We start from the raw sequence: 15688 nt of genomic DNA, 5'->3' as shown, positions 1-15688 counted from the left end.
AACACAGGCATAAACTGTTCAGTCCAGGATTTTATACTGTGGTGTGGGGCAACTCTACATCAGGGCAAAGCTGCTTGAAGTTGGCAACTGGTTGGGACCCCCATACCTGAAGTACTTGTGCTCAGCTCACTACTTGTACTTTCCAGGGATGGATTCGAACTTCTGTCCCGGCCATCTAAAGGTATTAGGAAGAAGAGAGAGAATCAACCCTCAACTCCTTACAGTGTGGAAATTAAGAAGTCAGCTTGAAGCCAAGGTCTGGGTATTAAGAGTGAGAGGGTAATGGGTAACAATTACCCCTTGCTGCTCTTTCTACAGCAAACACAAGTTTCTATAGACCAAAGGTGAAGGGTGGGCTTAATATGGCCCCTGTGCTCATTTTGAGTAGTAGTGGTTTCCAACCTGTGGGTATCACAGCCTCAGGAGCTTTCAAGTTACTTGCAGGGGTCAGCGACCTCCATCTGCTTACTAAGCACTGTCAATATTCTGGCAAAATAAAAGCGCAACTATTATGAGCAGGAAGTGGTAGGGTGCAAAGAGGGCCACAGAATTTTCTGACATAGAAAAAGGTGTCCTCATACTTGAAAAGGTAGGGAACCAAGTGTAAGACCCAGTCTGGCAAACACCATGATATTTAAAGCCCTGGAGGAAAAGCTTCTTCTCAACACCTGCTTTCTGAAGTGCTAGGGTCTGTGAACGGAGGCTCACTATTGCTTACTGTGGTCATTTAAGAGAGTTATCAGCGCTATGCATAGGAGGCTCCTTGGCTCACTGGAAAGGAACAAACAGCAGGAGGAAAAAGATGGATTGTGCATTCTTGGGCTGAATTGGCCAAGTGAATGCAAACTATTTTGACTAAAACCAATTAACTGAGCAGCCTAAGGGCCTCAGCAACTCAATCTTGAAGTTTGCAGGTTTCTCTCACAGTATCCTCCACCCTACCCACTATGCTTACTTTTCTCACTGCCACTTAGCTAGAGCCTACTCATTCTTCTGAGACCTGTTCAAGAGTCAACGCTTTCATAACATCCCTTTCCCTGACCTTTGTAGGCTATGCTGATCTCCCCCTTTAAGAAATTTCTTCTGTTTTCAGGCAGTGCCTCAGTGCAGTTGAAGTTTTTCATATATAGTGTCAATACAGGTAACTTACAAATTCTCTGAAGCAAAGTCCTGGTTCATGCCACATTCACTGCCCTTAAGCTACCTCTCACTGTTTAGCACATAGGAAATTCTTATGAATTTCTTGTTATTTATTTTTAATTAGATTTTTTATTTTTAAGTAATCTCTACACCCAGCATGGGGCTCGAACTCACAATCCTGAGATTAAGAGTCGCACGTTCCATCGACTAAGCCAGCCAGGCACCCTTTCCCTGTTAATTATTTAAAAACCAGCATCAAAAGCCGTATTGGAAATTTGATTATCTAAAAATGTAATACTCCTGTATAATGCTCCCGTATTAAACTCAAGAAAAACTCATAATCAAAGTCTAAAGACAAAATACAGAAAAACTGTAGCATACAATGACAGAATATTTTCCTTAATGTATAAAACGCTTCTTACAATTCAAAAAGAAAGCAAACCCAACAGAAAATATGGACCTCAGATATGAATAAGCAACTCAGAGAAAAACGTAAATGGCCAATAAATACATGAAAAGACATTCAACTTCAAGCTAAAAATTAGTATCAAAATATTAAACATAAAAACCATTATTATAATCACATCGATAAAAAAATTTTCTTAAATTGACTCATTTTTGATGAATGTATGTGCAAACAGGCCTTCATATATAGTTGATGGGAATATAAATTGGTCCACCTCTTTTCTTTTTTTGAGAGAGAAAGCAAGCATGAGCAGGGGGGCAGGGGTGGGAGAGGTAGGGGCAGAGGGAAAGGGAGAGACAGAGAATCTTAAGCAGGCTCCATGCTCAGCACGGAGCCTGACTCGGGGCTTGATCTCAGCACCCTGAGATCATGACCTGAGCCGAAATCAAAAGTTGGACACTTAAGTAACTGAGCCACCCAGGCGTCCTGGTCTACCTCTTTTTTAAGGCAATTTGGTAGTGTCTATATTTCATATCCATATATCTTTGACCTTGCTATTCTACTGCTAGGGACTTATTCTATAGCTACATTCACACACATGTATGTATGTATGTATGTATGCACAGACATTATGTACAAGGTTGTTTACTATAGCATTGTTCATAATAGTAAAAAACAGAAACAATTTAAAGTCCACAAAAGGGTAGTACATATAACAACGGAATGCTAAGCAGCCTTTAAATTACAAGGGAAAAAAGTAAGCTCTCAATGTATAGCATGATACATCTGTATATATAAAAGAATATAAGTGAAAGAAGAAAAACACAGTTCTCAATATATACAGTACATATAGTATAACACATCCATAGATAGAAAATGCGACATACACTTATATTGCATGAAAATTTCTGGAAGGAAACTGTTAGCAAGGTTACCTTGGGGAAGTGGGACGAGGATAATCTTAGATCCCTTGTGTTTGTTTGTTTGGACTCTGTGTTTTATTTTAAAGAATACTAGACAAGTGGCAGCATACCACTTGCCTGGTGTGACGGAAGGAGGACTGGGGAGAGCTCTTCAGATTACCTGGTCGGCTCCTTCTTGTCCGACGTCCCCGGCGGAGACTTGGATGCCCTGTGGCAATGGGCCGGTATCTTCGGGAAGGCTGCTCCTCTGAAACAGCAAACTATGGGTCATATGGGAGTGTTCTATTTTGATTTTGACCCACCTTCTGGGATAACAGGTAGGGGAAGATCTGGCTGGCTCTGAGACAGGTTTCTGACATGGGTTGCTATGGTGATAATGCCCTGAGTTAAGGTTTGACTCCCACATAACTCCTCGCTCTCTTCCACATTCCTGGGATTTTTCTCCCTCCTCACTTACGACCCACCGACCCACCGGCTCTCTCTCCATTGCCTCTCACCTGAGCCCTGGTTGCTTGTTACCACCTTGTATCTCCACTGGGCCTCAGAGAGAACCTTGGAAAACCGGTGCAGGCGGCTCTGTAGTCCATCTCTGCTTCCCGAGCAGCTCTGGCCTTCTGGCAGCTTTGGCTTCTCAGGGGGATTGTGGCTGCTGAGTTTATCCAGCTGCTCCTGGAGAAGCCTGAAGAAGGCCCCTATTGCAAATTCATCAGCCAGGAATCCGCTGATACCACTAGTAAAGTGCTTTAGGTCCAAAAAGCTGTGCCCATGGGGCCCTGGGGAACTCTCTTTTGGCTCTGTCTTCAGACAGTTTGGTACTGTACAAGCAAGGCTCCTGGGGACTTCCTGGCAACCCTGTTCTGACTTCCTCTCAGGTTGTGCTATGTGCTGAGGGCTCTCTGATGGTGACCTCAAACCCAACAGGCCCTTCCCCTCAATGTCCTCATCCTCAGCATAGTCCTCGGGCAGGTGAGGCTCTGGGTGAAGATCGGCAGAGGTGATGAGGAGCAATGAGAAGATGTTTTCTAGAAGTTCCAGGCACAAAGAGTCAGGAACATTGCACAGATACTGTTGACATCTGGCTAGGTATGTTGAGAAGAGATCTGAAGCACCTAAAGAAGCACGTGTAAGAGAAGAGACCGAAAGAGGAGAGAAAATGTAAACATTAGAAACACTACTTGCCAGACTCAAACATTCTCACAACTTTAACTTAGTTTTTAATGACTAAGGGAAGTGGTTACAGGCAGAAGAATAAGAGACTATTCAGCCATACCTTTTCATGATTTGCAGAAAGATTTTGCTACCTTAATTAAGAGTATAGCTTACTGAACACTCATTATTTTGTTTCTGCTTTTAAATATTATTCCTCATCATCATAGGGGACGAGGAAAAAAATAAAACAATGAAATCAGAGAGGGAGACAAACTGTAAGAGACTCTTAATCATAGGAAACAAACTGAGGGTTACTGGAGGGGAGGTGGGTGCGGGGATGGGGTAATTGGGTAATGGACACGAAGGAGGGCATGTGATGTAATGAGCACTGGGTGTTATGTAAGACTGATGAATCATTCTAAAACCAATACATTATATGTTAATTAATTGAATTTAAATTAAAAAAAAAAGAAATTTTTTAAACAGTTTAAAGAACAGAACAAAACAAAAAATATTATTCCTTATCTCTGACAAGCACTTCATATTTCAGTTTCTGGAATGAAGGCAGTATGGAGACTCCTTATTCCTCAATTCTATTTTCATTCACTGTTACACTAGAAGTGATCATAGGCTACCTAGATCTTTCAAGAAATATGCACTGGTCAGAAATGACCATGCTCAAAAGTGAAGGTCTATTCCAAAGCCACATGAGAGAGACAACTGACCCCTAGTCACAGAAGGCAAGTTAAGGAATTATAAGTTATTAAGAAAAAAGAAAGAGGGGGTGCCTGGGTGGCTCAGTCAGTTAAGCAGCTGCCTTCAGCTCAGGTCATGGGACCGAGACCCACATCAGGCTCCTTGCTCAGCGGGAGACTGCTTCTCTCTCTCCCTCTGCCTGCCACTCTGCCTGCTTGTGCTCTCTCTCAAATAAATAAAATTAAAAAAAAAAAAAAAGAAAGAGGATAAAACATGGGGTTCTTCCATAATGTAGGTTGTGACCTATGACAATGACTTAGAGAGCTACATTAAAAAAAATAAAATAGAATAGGAAAATAATTGAGAGGGTACTCCATTTGGAAAGATAAGTATTATTTCTTAAAACTTAGTTTCTCTCTTATACACACACACATACATTCATGTGTATCACACAAATTATATACCTAAGTGCAAACAGGAGTATGATGTGAAATGCTATTTTCACTGTGGGCTGTAGTTAAAAAAGAAGCATTTGGAAAACACTGCACTATGTGATCAGACTCTGTTAGAACTTAGGCAATGTCTTCTCCATGTCCTTCTGATTCATGGAGGCTGACAAATGGATGAAATTATTCCCGGGCATAATAAAACCAAGGCCACCTCCCAATTCTGTGAAGAACTCACTGGGACAGGCTGTTACCAGCTTATGTCAGGGATGGGGTGACGGGGAAAAGTCTGTACCTGGGGAGGAGAGAGAATCATTTGCTGGCTCCGCAGCCAAGGCCGGGTCCTCTGAAGGACTGTCTCTGCATTCCTGGCACTGGGAGTGCTGGTGTGAGTTCACACAGAGGGCATAGATGGCATACTTCATGGCACAGAAGCTCTGGTAGAGCGTCAGGTTCTGACACCGGCTCAGGTGCTCAGGGACTGGGGCTTCAGCTGAATCTGAATAGTGGAGAAACGGGCAGAACGTCAGAGTCGGGTCTCTCAGGCAGGGGCTGCAAGTATGGCCGAAGCAAAGACACACTGCTCTTCAGGCTCATATTTCTCCCCTTTTCTCCTTGCTGTCAGTTTGACCTGTGCCCCGTCTGGGCCCCTTCTTCCACTCAACATCAACGTGCAGCCCCTCTGTTTCCTTTTCCCACCTGCCTCTGTTCTAGATGGCTATTCACTATGGCCCTCATGGCTATTTAACAAGTCTTTCCCTCATATTTCTTACGATATCTGTTTTCCTTTTTTAAAAAAATTAAAATGTCAAGTTAATATTTAGTCTACCTAGTGCCACATTATCTAGGAGATAGGCTTAAAATGCATTTAGACTGAACAAGAGCAAAGGCAACAAAAAATTAGAAACAAATATTTAATACTAAGAAAGCATTGAAGCAGACACCAAGGGAAAAAACACAAACTCAGCTGAAATTCCTTGTACTTGTTTAATAATTTCTCATTTTTCATTAAAAAAAACTTTTTTTGACTATCAGTCAGGAGAAAGGAAGGAACCATAATTTTTAAAAGGTCTCTAACATTTTAATCTGACTCTAATTCTTTCCATAGCAAAATATAACCTGCGTAAGCCATCTATATGCTGCCTACAAGAGACTTACTTCAGACCTAAAGACACCTGCAGATTGAAAATGAAGAGATGGAAAAACATTTACCTTCCAAATAAAAGTGAAAAGAAAGCTGGGGTAACATTATTTATATCAGATGAAACAGACTTTAAAACAAAGACTATAACAAGAGGCAAAGAAGGGTATTACATAATGATATAAGGAACAATCCAACAAGAGAATATAATAATTGTAAATATTTATGCACCCAACAGGGGAGTGCCTAAATATATAAAGAAACTATTAAAAGACAAAGAAATTGACAATAATACAATAATAGTAGGGGATTTTAACACCTCACTTACATGAATGGATAGGTCACCAGACACACAAGCAACAAGGAAACAGTGGCTCTGAATGACACATTGGACCAGATGGATCTAACAAATATATTCGGAACATTCCATTCCAAAGCAGAATACACACTCTTTTCAAGTGCACATGGAAAATTCTCTGGAATAAATCATGTTATGCCACCAAACAAGTCTCAATAAATTCAAAAACACTGAAATCATATCATGCATCTTATTTGACCACAATTGTATGAAACTAGAAATCAGTCACAAGAAAAAATCTGGAAAGAACACAAATACACGAAGGCTAAATAACATGCTACTAAACAATGAATGGGTCAACCAAGAAATCAAAGAGGAAACAAAACACGGAGACAAATGAAAATGAAAACACAATAGTTCAAAATCTTTGGGATGCAGAAAAACCTGTTTTAAGAGGGAAGATTACAGCAACACAGGCCTACCTCAAGAAACAAGGAAAATCTCAAAAAACCACCTTACACTTATAGGAGTTAGAAAAAAAGAACAAAGCCTAAAGCCAGTAGAAGGAAGAAAATAATAGAGATTAAAGCAGAAATAAATGAAATAGAGACAAAAAAAAAAAAAAAAAAAAAAAAAAAAAAAAAGAACAGATCAATGAAACCAGGAGCTGGTGCTTTGAAAAGATCAACAAAATTGATAAAACTTTAGCCAGACTCATCCAAAAAAAAAAAAAAAAAAAAAAAAAAAAGGGAGACAAAGAGAGAGAAAGTATTCAAATAAATAAAACCAGAAATGAAAGAAAAGAAATAACAACCGACACCACAGAAATACAAAGACTTATGAGAGAATATTATGAAAAATTATATGCCGACAAACTGGAAAACACAGAAGAAATGGATAAATTCCTAGAAATATACAACTTTCCAAAACTAAATCAGGAAGAAACAGACTCATTACTAGCAACAGAATTGAATCAGTAATCATAAAACAAAAGTCCAGGACCAGAGGACTTCACAGGTGAAATCCACCGAACACTTAATGAAGAATTAATAATACCTGTTCTTCTCAAACTATTCCAAAAAATAGAAAATGAAGAAAAGCTTTCAAATTCATTCTATGAGGCCAGCATTACCTTGATACCAAAACCAGATAAAGATATCACAAAAAAGAAAATTATAGGCCAGTATCTCTGCTGGACATAGACGCAAAAATCCTCAAGAAAACAGCAAACTGAGGGGCGCCTGGGTGGCTCAGTTGGTTAAGCGTCTGCCTTCAGCTCAGGTCATGATCTCAGGGTCCTGGGATCGAGCCCTGAATTGGGCTCTCTGCTCAGCGGGGAGTCTGCTTCTGCCTCTCACTCTTCCTCTGTGCTCTCTCTCTCAAATAAATAAATAAAATCTTAAAAAAATAGCAAACTGAATAAAATAATACATTAAAAAATGTATTCACCATGATCAATGGGGATTTATTCCAGGGATGCAAGGGTGATTCAATACTCACAAATCAATCAATGTGATACATCACATTAACAAGGGAAAGGATAAAAACCATATGATCATCTCAACAGATACAGAAAAAGCATCTGATAAAGTACAACATCCATTTATGATAAAAACACAACAAAGTAAGTTTAGAGGGAGCATACCTCAACATAATAAAGTCCGTATACAAAAACCCCCCAATTAACATCATACTCAATGGTGAAAAACTGAAAGTTTTTACTCTAAGATCAGGAACAAGACAAGGATGTCTACTCTCACCACTTTAACTCAACATAGTACTGGAAGTCCTAGCCACAGCAATCACACAAGAAAAAAAATAAAAGGTATCTAAGTTGGTAAGAAAAAGGAAAACTTTCACTATTTGCAGATGACATGATACTATATATAGAAAACCACAAAGATTCTACCAAAAAACTAGAACTGATAAATGAATTCAATAAAGTTGCATGATAGAAAATTAATATATAGAAATCTGCTGTACTAAAAAAGTACAACCTGCTCAAAAAAAAAAAAAAAGCACTAAATGTAACAAAGCAAAAAAGAAGAAAAGAAATATTACCCATGATCCTACAAGCTAAACACAATCATTGTTACATTCTGGTTTAATGCCTTTGATAGTCTGGCATATATATATGTGAGTATGTATTTAAGTTGAGTGTAATGACATTTTATATACTATCTAATTTTCCTATTTCTTAAGTATCTTTTACAGTATAAGCATTTGATTATATTTATTCATGGACTAAATTTCTGATGGCTAGTTCTACTGAATGAATCCCTTCCCTAGGGATTCCTTTTGAGCAGGGCATGCAGTAGTTAGGGATGCTTTGCTATGATGTTGCAATAAACCCGTTTATGTATAGACTTTCTAGTGATTACTTCTGGAAGTAACCTCAGCTTTGCCAAGGTCAAGATAATACGAAAAATGAGACCAACATTGTTTTATGACCCTGGCATTACTGATCAGGGTCAGGACTTACAAGCACTTGCATGACCTTGAGGGTAAGTGGCTCCTTAAATTTTGTACCCCAGATGCCTCTCTTGCCTCACTTTAATCCCAGCCCTAATATTGCTCTTCTTCTTTTTCAAGTTCAAGTTCCACATTCCACATGGGGAATGTGCGTCACCAGGAATCTGATTTAAAATAGTTCTCTGGAAGCCTTTTCTACTTGGGTGTAGAAAACAGAGAGTTCTAGTTCCTTTAGGAAATCTGGTAAACAGATTGCCTACTTTTCCAGGAAAAAATAGAATGTAGTAACATGGCTTTCCAATTAGTAATAGGTTCTTTTAAAACATAAATCAAAGTATCTAGGTTGAGAAACATCTACTGCCATATGAAAACTTTTGATTCTCTCAAAGCTCAGTGTCCCTAGCCTGTGTTCTGACTATGCTATGATGTGATTTTTGAGAGCAAAAAGAGATTGTTAATGGGGAGCTGAGTTTTAAGCAGAGATCCAAGGTTAAAACAAGGGTTTGTTATTGTTTTAGGCAAGTCTTTCTTCTAAGCTTCTTTATCTATTTAATAGATTATGAAAAAGAGATGGGAGGGAGAGGAAGCACAGAATGTGCTAGAAAGAAGCTTATGAAGCATGGAAAGACTCACCAAGAACTTGCATAAATACTGCCTACGACAATGCTGTAAACTCAGAGGGCAGGTCCTAATTCTGCTTCATTGGGATAAAGGTATGTGAATGGTTCCTAAGAAAGTTCCAGGAGGACAAAGATTCCTATGGGCCTGTTCTCATAGGATTCCCTATACCTCACCAAGAAAGGAGAGGAATGTCCTTATATCCCATAATCTGATTGGGGTAAACAGTGCTATCTAGTGGGCAGCTGCTGGACCACCCACCCTGACAGATCATAACTAAATAAATCTTCTGCACCAGTTTCTTTCAGCATATTGTCCTAAGAGGGAAACTTGCCCAAGTCATTCCTTGCCAACTCACCTTGCTCTTGCTGGGGGTCCTTGGCTGGTACCTTCTGTAAGAGCTTGAGAACATCTTCCTCCCTGAGGGCTGGAAGGTTGGTAAGGTGATGGAGAGAGTAGAGCACGGAGTGGCTATCTCCACCATGTAAATGACATAAGAGATCTCTCTTTGGTATGGGGTTGCTGAAGGGCAAAATTGAGAAGTTGGAAGAGAGTCAGTTTATATCTGACTCCGAAAAACCCATCTTGATTCCCTCTTGTTCTTTCTCTCTGGCCCATGACACCAAAGGTTTCACTTCCCTCAACACTAAGCTTCTACTTGGTTTGGGATAGAGCAGAGCATTTGCTTACTGTTAGGAAAGTACATCCATCAAGTCAGCTCTACTTGTCTAGAAAAGACTTAGAAAGGGCCCACAGATTAGGCTTCCCAGTTTCCATACTCTTCCTGGCTAAGAGCTAACTTGAGGTTCTGTGATTTGCTTTGAGTAAGCCCCCCTCACCCCCCTTCTGCCTACTCTACTTCAGGAAGTGTGGGTGAAGTGGGTGAAGAACAAAACAGGAACCCGGATCTGGGGAAGACCTAAGGCTAAGTTATCAGGGAAGCACAGTCTTTTTTTTAAAGATTTTATTTATTTATTTGACAGAGAGAGACAGCCAGCGAGAGAGGGAACACAAGCAGGGGGAGTGGGAGAGGAAGAAGCAGGCTCCTAGCGGAGAAGCCTGATGTGGGGCTCGATCCCAGAATGCTGGGATCACGCCCTGAGCCGAAGGCAGACGCTTAACGACTGTGCCACCCAGGCGCCCCAGCGCAGTCTTGTACAAAGTGCAAGAGGCAGTTATTGCATAAACCTGTGATCCAGGATAATACACGCCTAAGAATATGGACCACACTTACTAGCTGTGTTGCTTTAGGCGTGTGATTTAACTCTGGACTTAAGTTGTCCCACCTTTACAATGAGGACAATACTGGCATCTATCTCACAGAATTACTGTGAGGCTTGAGTGAAACCATCCACTGAAAGGGCTCTGAGCAATGTCTGGCATATAGAAAGTACTCAGGAAATGTAAGCTTTTGTTCCATTTATCACTGTCATCCTCAAATTATCTTCTAGTTATAATCTTACGGCTATGGCAAAGATAATCATTATTTATGTTCCTTTCCTGGTTTAACAGTTGGAATGATTATTAGTTGAAGGTCAATGCTGTCGACTCAAATACCTATGTGGAAGGTGGCCCAAAATGGTACGTGCGTGGAGCACGGCATCAAATGTGCCCTGTGGTGGGAAGGGGGCTGGCTGCACAGGACTGTACCTGCTCTGCTGTACACACCACTCCAGGACCTCCAGGTGAGCCCACAGCCCATCACAGGCATCCCTGAGGAGCTTGTCACAGCCTTGGTCCTGTGTTGATATGGGAGAAGAAAGAGATGCGGACTGAGGCACCTGGTGTCAGAGACTGTGACCGACTTCGGGACCCTGCATTCTGCCTCACCTCACGCTGCAGAGTGAGAGTTACCTGGGCCCTGTGGAGAGTCTGGAGCAGCCTCTTGGCTGACGCTAGGCTCTGGCAGTGCATCCAGCCCAGGAGCACGAGCAGTCGACTGAGAGGCCTGAATTCTCTGTCTAGTAGGCAGCCGAGACTCGGGAAGTCTTCCTCTTTCAGCAGCGCTAGTGCCGTCACCTGTAAGCCAATGGAGGCTGCTGTAGACAGTTATGTGGACCTGCGGTTCGTCAGGGTAGGAAGCTTTCTAGTAAAGCAGGGAGATGTCTGACAACGAGGAGTGGCCAGGTGAGTACAAAATGTTCACAGAAATACTAGACTGAAAGTTCTCTGAAGGCAGGGACTGACTTCTGTTGTAAGCCCAGCTCCTAGCACAGTACGTGGCACACAGGACGAGGTTAATAACTATCTGCTGAATTAAACGAAAGCTCGGTTGTGGTCTGGATGGAGGTTAGAGTCATTGAAGTCCCCCGTCAGCTAGGTAACATATTGCTGCCACTGTCTTTTCTTCCTCACACCTTCCAGAAAGCTTATATGTATCCAACATCTTAGTTCCTGCCAAAGGGCGTATATAAAATGACTGCAGTTCTAATTATGAATGATACTAATTCTCAGAGCTTTCTTTCCCATGGGACTGTGGGATGGTCACACCAAATGACTCACCACTAATTAGACTGCTTTGTGCTGGATAGGAGTCGGAGAGAAATGAGAAATGAAAAAGCCTACAGAAAATCCCTGGGTACTTCTGTGATGGAGAATGAATAAGTTTCATTTACCAGGATCTGCTCGAGGAAATGCTTGCTGTTGCTCAGGCAGTAGAAATAGACTGATTTCCAAGCCTGGGTTGGGTCAGGATTGGAGAACAGGGCTAGCATTGCCTGCTCAGGATCTAGATGATCGGGGGAGACTAAAAAATCAAAGCAGACAAGGTTACTGGGGAACAGGGAGATCTTCTTTCCTAAGCTAAAGCCCATTTAAAAAACCAACAGATGTGAGAGTTCACTTTTTTAAAAATTTAAGCCAGGTTTTCTACACTTCTATCTTAAAGTCACTTTTACGTCTCTCAGTAGCTTCTGAAAAGCTCTTTCCAGCTATTGCTATTACTTTATTATTTTTTCCATCATTCCATCTTGGACTACAAAATCTATACTTGTACGAAAGAACACCTTACCATTTTTGCTTAGCCTCTCCAGTCGATTTCCTGAACAACTTGGAAGGCACCAGCCTAGAGGAACTTCAGAGGTTGGATACAGTGGAATTACTAACATGCAAGGAGAAGCAGCGAAGGGAACATACCTTTTCCCGAGTGTATGGCCTTCGCTGGCTTTTCTGTGGCCTTCTCTGCATAGGCATGGCCGTACAGGGATACCAGGCTCCGTCCGGCCTTGTGTAGCAGGCAGCTGAGCACTTGCTCCTCCTGCAGGGGACTCCCTTCAGCCCTGCAGGCCTCCAGTAGTTCCTCACACAGGAGACGCAGCTCACCCCCAAGTGGTTCTGCAGGGCAACGCAGACTCCGTAGGGCTCCGTAGATGGCATCTACTACACCAGCGGGCCCAGTGGTGGCGCCCTGCACAGCTCCAAGTGCCCTTCGAACGAGGTCCACCAGTGCTTTCTGCAGAGACCAGCCAGAGAGGCCAGTGCTGTCATCCTCGCTACGCAGGAGCTCCAGCAGGGCCTGTGCTAGCTGGGGAGCCTGCCTCAGAAGATCCCAGAGCACAGAGACAGCTTCTGAGCTGAGCCGAGGGGTCCAGCTCTCCCGCTTCTGATTTCCATCAAGCACAGGGCCTCCTGTATCTTGTGCTAGGGCTTCGTATAACTCCTAAATAGAGGATGAAGCAAAGGATCCATGGTGAGCATGTCTGGAATGTTATCACTTATATGCCTTGATGTTTTCCTCTTTTCGGTATAAATGTGAGTGTGCATATAATAGAAGCAGCAGCAAACACTTCGAAGTAGTTACTTCATGCTAAATCCTTTACACAGAACAATCAAATTAACCCTTACAACCTTAACAGGAAGACACTACTATTATCCTCATTTTACAAATGAAGAGATAGAGGCAAAGAGAGAACTCAACTGCCCAAGGGCTCCATTCTCAAGCTAGGCGCCCCCTCACTGCCTCCAAAATGTGCACTGTGGATCTAAATCTTGGGCTGCAAATTCATAGACCAAGTAGGTAACAAATTGGCGTGAGACATGATGCCTACTCTCATGGCATTTAAATTCAATTTTTAAGAGAATATTACACGCCAGTTTTTAACCTCTGCTCTAAATCCTAGCCATCCTTTGAGGTACAGCCCATTCCTCAACCTTTAAAACCTTCCCCAATACCTCCAACCCACACGACTCTCCCTCTTTTTTGGGTTTTGAAAGTACTCAAAATTAGTACCATCTGGTTTAGTCCATAATTCTGGCATGTGTGCATTAGTCTTTTCTCTCTGACTAGATGGTAAGCCCTTGAAGGCAAGAACCTCTGTAGCCTATAATTTGTTTGCAGAGTTGGTGTAGAGGGGGAAAAGAGGATGGGGAAGTAGGTGATTTCCTATGCTTTTTTTTTTTTTTTAAAGATTTTATTTATTTATTTGACAGAGAGAGAGATAGCCAGCGAGAGAAGGAACACAAGCAGGGGGAGTGGGAGAGGAAGAAGCAGGCTCCCAGTGGAGCAGGGAGCCCGATGCAGGGCTTGATCCCAGAACCCTGGGATCATGCCCTGAGCCGAAGACAGACGCTTAACGACTGAGCCATGCAAGCGCCCCTGATTTCCCATGCTTTAGCACCATGCCTATGGACAGCGCTCAGGGATGCTTCTTCATTAACGGTCTCCAAGATGGTCACAGGGCCATGAGTCCTTGACCTAATACAAGTGTAAAGTCGCTATCTTAAATCCTAGTGTTAATATGTCTTTAATTAGCTGGTGGCCAGGTCATGAAGAAAATCAGTACCAACCCTGAGAGCATACCTTAGGCACTTAAGTACAGATATAATTAAGAGTTAGTTTGAATCTGCCCCCAGAAGGTTGATGTGAGGATTATCACATTTAAAGCATTTGTTATAGAAGAGGTATTTAACAAATACTATTTCCTTTCTCCCTTTATATTCTCTATGATACAGTGGTGAAAAATTCAAATACGAAGCTTAAATCTAAGATATGTCTTCCTTTTACGTGGAATGAAAAAAAAACTTAAATCCCCAGTTATACTTAGTACTTCTAGACAATCCAACTCAAAATCAGGTAAGTTTATTAGAATTCTGAACTCCCCTCAGAGGGACCTCTACCTAGCCTGGTCTTGTTGGAGAACATAGCCAACCTCATGGGGACAAGCTGAGATTGTTGAGTGACTGTAACCCTGGGCAGATGGCTCCCAAGCCCTCTTTCACCTTGAGGATGTCCTCTGGAATGTCACGTTGGAGATCTTCTGATAATAACAGAAACTCAAGCTTTCTCCGGAAAACACTTGGGAGTAATTTCTAGAAGAATCATAAAAAGGAAGCATAGAGATTAGGCATATGCTTTAGTGAACAAGTAATAAGAAAATATTTCTCTCCAGTTAGTTTTATTTCTGCTGTTTCTCTAAGATAAAGTACTTTTAACCACCCAATTCCTGGATATGTTTGAGATACTTTTTTTTTTTTTTAGGGATGTATTTATTTATTTGAGAATGAGAGAGTGTGTGCAAGAGGGAGGAGGAGCAGAAAAAGAGAATCTTCAGACTCCCTGTTGAGCTTACAATCTAATGTTGGCCTTGATCCCACGACCCATGAGATCATGACCCATGACCTGAGCTGAAACCAAGAGTCAGATGCTGAACTGACTGTGCCACCCAAGCTCCCTAAGATACTTTTCTTTATAAACAAAAACAGCTTAACTTGGATGCATATCCCTCTTAAATACTAACTTTTAAATCCCACGCTGATCAGCCTCAAACTCCAAGATTTGCTCACGTCATGTGACTTTTTTGTCACATAAAGTCTTTTTCCAAGAATCTCCCTTGCAGTGTCCAAACACCCAGTTATGAGTAAACCTGGGACGGTATGGCTCACTTGATCCTCTTTTGGTCTAAACCCTTGTTTCTGGTATTCATTATAAGTTGGAAAACGAAAGAGGAAGGGATCTAATGGTTATTATGTGCCAGATACTGTGTGTCATATTTTCACACATTTAAAAAATTTTCATTTAATCTCTAAATCAAACAAACCTGTGCTTGAGCATACATTTTACTAAAGATGAATGGTTAGGAAGTATTTTTGAGTTATTTCAAGCATGAAAAAGAAAAAGTGATCTCACGAAATATTTGTTAATGAGACATGCCATCAGAGAAGACTGATGTAAGGAAAGAGAGAGCTCCTGACTCTTCCTGGACCTGCTTGTTTCACAATAACTTGCCTTAACCTGGTTCTTAAAACTAAAATTATAGTTTCCCCTTCTCCAGACACAAATACAAGTAAGAGTAAAATCTAGGAGTAATCCTAACAAACACCGCTTTATGTTTTATTTATCTTATTTCTTTATTTTTTTTTAAGTAGGCTCCACAACCAGTGTGGAGCTCAATGCGGGGCTTG

General features: G+C 41.4%; 1 protein-coding gene across 1 annotated transcript in view; it reads right to left on the bottom strand.

Moving 5' to 3' along the window:
- The window catches only part of ZFYVE26 (zinc finger FYVE-type containing 26), a 64593-nt gene that overhangs the window by 42652 nt on the left and 6253 nt on the right, over window positions 1-15688 (bottom strand). Inside the window, exons 4-13 of the mRNA XM_008700502.2 lie at window positions 14507-14596; window positions 12425-12947; window positions 11905-12035; window positions 11144-11308; window positions 10940-11028; window positions 9648-9811; window positions 5056-5259; window positions 2967-3578; window positions 2630-2716; window positions 107-175 (exon numbers count right to left, since the gene is read on the bottom strand). Coding sequence (XP_008698724.2) covers window positions 107-175; window positions 2630-2716; window positions 2967-3578; window positions 5056-5259; window positions 9648-9811; window positions 10940-11028; window positions 11144-11308; window positions 11905-12035; window positions 12425-12947; window positions 14507-14596 — 2134 coding nt within the window. The remainder of the gene's footprint in view (window positions 1-106; window positions 176-2629; window positions 2717-2966; window positions 3579-5055; window positions 5260-9647; window positions 9812-10939; window positions 11029-11143; window positions 11309-11904; window positions 12036-12424; window positions 12948-14506; window positions 14597-15688) is intronic.

This window comes from Ursus maritimus, unplaced genomic scaffold (assembly GCF_017311325.1).
Source record: "Ursus maritimus isolate PB19 unplaced genomic scaffold, ASM1731132v1 scaffold_25, whole genome shotgun sequence".
Lineage (NCBI taxonomy): Eukaryota > Metazoa > Chordata > Mammalia > Carnivora > Ursidae > Ursus > Ursus maritimus.
This window is presented reverse-complemented; position numbering and strand designations above follow the sequence as displayed.